Genomic DNA, 3,996 nt, shown 5'->3' with positions numbered 1-3,996 from the left:
CATGGGCTTTGGATTACATGACGTATCCTGTCTATTATTACATTGGTTCCCTGCATGGCAAATCAACGAAGAAATATCGTGGTTTATTATCATATTCTAGACACCCAGTACTAATATATTTTTTCATGTACTTACTTATACTTCGATACTATTCTCAAAGAAGCAGGGACTACTATAACAGAAAAAAGTCTTCAGGAAGAAATATACGAACAGATAGCTACCACAACCTAAAAATATCAAGCGCAACAACTTACTATAAAACAATATATAACAAGGAAAATCTATGTTGGTCAAAAAAACTAATATATCAAAAAGATGGGGGTAATGAGATACATATATAACTAAATAGCCTTATAGCCTTAGTTTTTGTCCATGCAAACCGTGTCAACTCGAACGAAACGAATGAATACAATACAACCACAAGTTATATCAAATCCCAAAAACAGCCAAAGGTAAACTGGAAACCCGAAAAGCTCCTTCCGTACTCCGATTGCTGCTTACACCATTCGCAATGTTCCATTCCCACAGCGCCTGCAGAGCTCTGTAAATGTTCTATCAACAGAAGAAAGGAAAAATTTAAAAAAAATTAAAAAAATATTGATGATGAGTGGGAGGACCTGGCGTGGAAAATCAACTTATATGACGAAATTTGGAGAGGGAAAGAGGGAAAAAGAAAATAATGGGCCCCCAGATATGGCAAGCAACAACAGAGATACTAGTAATTAATAAAAAGGTATGTATGGTGGAATAAGGTACGGTATTCATACAGGCACTATCGAACAATAACCCGTTTTCATGTTCGTGAAATCACGGCAGAGTATCTATAAAAACTCCGGGGAAAGCAAGGTACGAAGTAAAATAATTAATCGCATTGGAATAAACCGGTGGCGTGGAAGGAAGAACAATCGGTACACTTCTCAATAGTCGCGATCAAACAGGCGTAGTCCATGAATCCCCGTTCAATTTAGGTTTCATTTCGTAGTTCTCTGGTTCAGTGCTTTGCGGCCGTCGTATTGTTGAATTGGGGAAAAATATGTGGGGCGGTATGTGCGCTGAGTAAGGAGGTAGTGATGGCTCTGGGTATGAATACTCAGTTGCTGAGGCTGACCCTGGCGAACTGATGCTGTTAAGTGTCGGAGATGCCCACCCCATGCTCGAAATGTGTGGACTTCCAGCTACGCTATTGGGGCGAGGATCACTGTTGGCAGGAGGTTCAAGAGGTTGAGGTGGTCGGTATCCACTTGGGTGGGAGGTCAAGGAAGGTCGAATGTGGGGCACGCTATTGTAGGTAGAAAGCGGTGGCGATGACGTGGATGGAGATGCGCGGGGACTGGCCTGTTGGAAGTCACTTCGTAGATGTGGAGGTATCGAGGTATTATTGCCCATATAGTATTCGCCCATTTGGCGGTGTAGATGCATTGGTGGTAATTCATTCCCCGGAGATGCAGAAAGACGTTGACATGAAGGTGTCGACTGGGCGGATCCAGGTTCTGAATAAATTCCTTCAAGGGGGCGAATACTTCTCTCTTTGTTTTGACGCAGGTTTGCTTCAGTTTGAGCTGCAGCCTCTTCGATCGTACCAGTATGGTGATTTTGATGCCTCGTCAAAGTAGTCCGCCTCGTAAAAGTTTTTTGACAATTTGCATACGGGCATTTGTAAGGTCGTTTTCCGGAATGTATTCTGCGATGTCTGCAAGGGAGCTCGAATCACTAAAAGGCTGTTTACATATAATAATCCCTTAGTATCGCTGAAGAACAAATATTTTCTGAAAAGCGATTTCTCTTACCTTGCCACATCGGTCGCACATGTGCGGTTTCTCGCCAGTATGGACTCGAGTATGGACAGTCAATGCAGAACGCTGGATGAATTGCTTCCCGCAACCCGGCCAGTCGCATACGTGAGGTCTGATTCCACTATGAATCCGCTCTAAAAAAACAAAAGAGAGAGATGTTAGACGCCAAATCACCAACTGTCGCCCCGTGAGGTGATATTAATCTTACCGTGCCTCGCGAGATCACTCCTCCGCGCAAACCCTTTGCCGCAGGTCGAGCAATGGAAAGTTTTGGGCGCAGGTTCTCCATTTGCTCTTGTGCGTCCGCTACTGTCATTCTGAAGATATTCGATCTTCCCCTGGTCGTTCTGAATGTAGTCGGAACGGGCAGCTGAATTTACAACTGAGCTCTGCGGCGGAGAATGATATTGGGGGATGGTTGATAGAGGCTGAGGTTGCGAGGTAGGATTATAGATATTCGGCTGGTCTCCGTTTTGTGATGTTCCGTTTTCAGAGCCCATTTCGGACGGCGATTGGGATTTTATGTGAGTACCCTGAGCCAATTGCTGCTGAAGCTGAGCTTTAGCGGCAGCAGCAGCAGCAGCAGCAGCAGCAGCAGTCCCCTTCTCGTTTAAAATCGTTGGGATATCCATAGCCAGCGCCAGTAACCATTCAACTGAAAAGAAAATAAAGACTGAAGCAGTCGCGACGACTAGAGGCTGTCTGTCGACAATAGTTTTGTAAAGCCTCCTTGATTGTTAGAACAAATATCTCGTTTTGGAGAATCTATTTCCTCAATGATTATCTTCCTGCGCACGGAGATGTTAAGTTAGTACATAGTCAAATCAGAGAGCAACAGATCGTTTCCAAGAAAACCCAATGGAAAAAAGGGTTCAAATAATCCTAAGATAGATAAACTTAGGTGGAGAAGCATTGTATGTCTGACATGAATGGGATAAACAGTAATAAATTATATAGCAGCGCGGAAAATCAATAAAAACACACCTTCTATCACAAGTACTAATCCTTGATCGCGCGAAACAATCTAACAGTGATATCTCAGAGCTATCTCTCGGGAGACAAACGCGAGGCTGGTAACGTGAATGGATATCAATCAATCGCGAGCTTGCTCAGAAAGGTTGCATCGGAGAATTTTGTAACACACGGAAGGCGCTTGGATTCATATAAATATCTCTCGAGTCGTCATGTACTTTCTAGGTCGATGTAAGACTGGGCTTAAGGATCAGAAGAATGTCTTCTGAAAAGGTAACGGTAGCTCGCAGCGTGCGCAAGGAGTCTCCCGCAACTGGCCACACAAATTCACAGAAAAAACCTCTCCGTCCAGAATGTCACAATCCTATGGCAGAGATACGGGGACAGCGCAAGGGTCGCAATCAAAATGTAGCTCAACGCAGGTCACACACGCTTGGGGAGGACGGATATCCGCAGATAGTACTTGGGCTCAAGATTTTTTTCCAGGCAGCTACAAGCCGAGGTAGGAACCACGCGACGCAGTAGCAGCACAGACGGGTTACTGAGCAGGCTAACCGGGCGTCTTCAAAGACCGTTTTGTGTCTCCAAAGAAAACTCCGTGGGTAGATATGCGGGGGAAAGGATGCAAAAGGTGTCACCGGGCAGGCAGGACAGAGGCCCTGTTGGAGCGATCCGGAGAAACCCGTTCACGAGAGAAAGAAACTGGGCGTTCTGACAAAAGAAAAGATCACAAAATTTCTGATATCCACAACTTGGTAACCTCTTGTAGTGGTGTGGTATGTTATGTCGCTGATGGAAGGCGAAAGGGCGGTCGAGATTCGAAGGCAGATAATACAAGAGGTTTAAGAGGGCAAAAATCAGCGAAATCAGATCACTTGGGCGCACTTTTATAAAAACCATTGGCGACGAGGTTAGCAACGGATTTCACGAATGCCAATCAGACAATTGATGTTACAGCAGACATAGCCACACCTCCATCAGGCATTCAATATATATCGCAGGCCGTAGACTGTGACCACTTATTCCCAACAGCGACAGACAGAGCAACGCGAAAACAACTCAGGGCGGGCTACCACAGGAATGAGGAACAGAGAAACAATGCATTCCAAGTCCCACAACAACAAGGGCTAAAATGGTCAAGCCAGGGATTGAGCAACTCACCAGCGACAAAAAGGAAGCCGAAGCGAGACGGGAAGGCTGCTGCAACGGTTGGACGTGCAGGAGGTCGAGG

General features: G+C 45.3%; 1 protein-coding gene across 1 annotated transcript; it reads right to left on the bottom strand.

Moving 5' to 3' along the window:
* Positions 1 to 96: 96 nt before the first annotated feature.
* On the bottom strand, positions 97 to 2,425 carry HCAG_06087 (hypothetical protein; the record flags this gene model as incomplete). Its single annotated transcript, XM_001538432.1, has 7 exons — positions 97 to 110; positions 212 to 227; positions 502 to 541; positions 1,109 to 1,490; positions 1,649 to 1,718; positions 1,788 to 1,927; positions 2,002 to 2,425. The coding sequence occupies 7 exons, from the start codon at positions 2,423 to 2,425 to the stop codon at positions 97 to 99; spliced, it is 1,086 nt and encodes a 361-aa protein (XP_001538482.1).
* Between the last annotated feature and the right edge of the window lie 1,571 nt (positions 2,426 to 3,996).

Source organism: Histoplasma capsulatum, genomic scaffold, assembly GCF_000149585.1.
Source record: "Histoplasma capsulatum NAm1 scaffold_7 genomic scaffold, whole genome shotgun sequence".
NCBI classification, from domain to species: Eukaryota; Fungi; Ascomycota; class Eurotiomycetes; order Onygenales; family Ajellomycetaceae; genus Histoplasma; species Histoplasma mississippiense.
The sequence above is the reverse complement of the archived record's forward strand: the minus strand, read 5'-3'. Positions and strand labels throughout refer to the sequence as shown.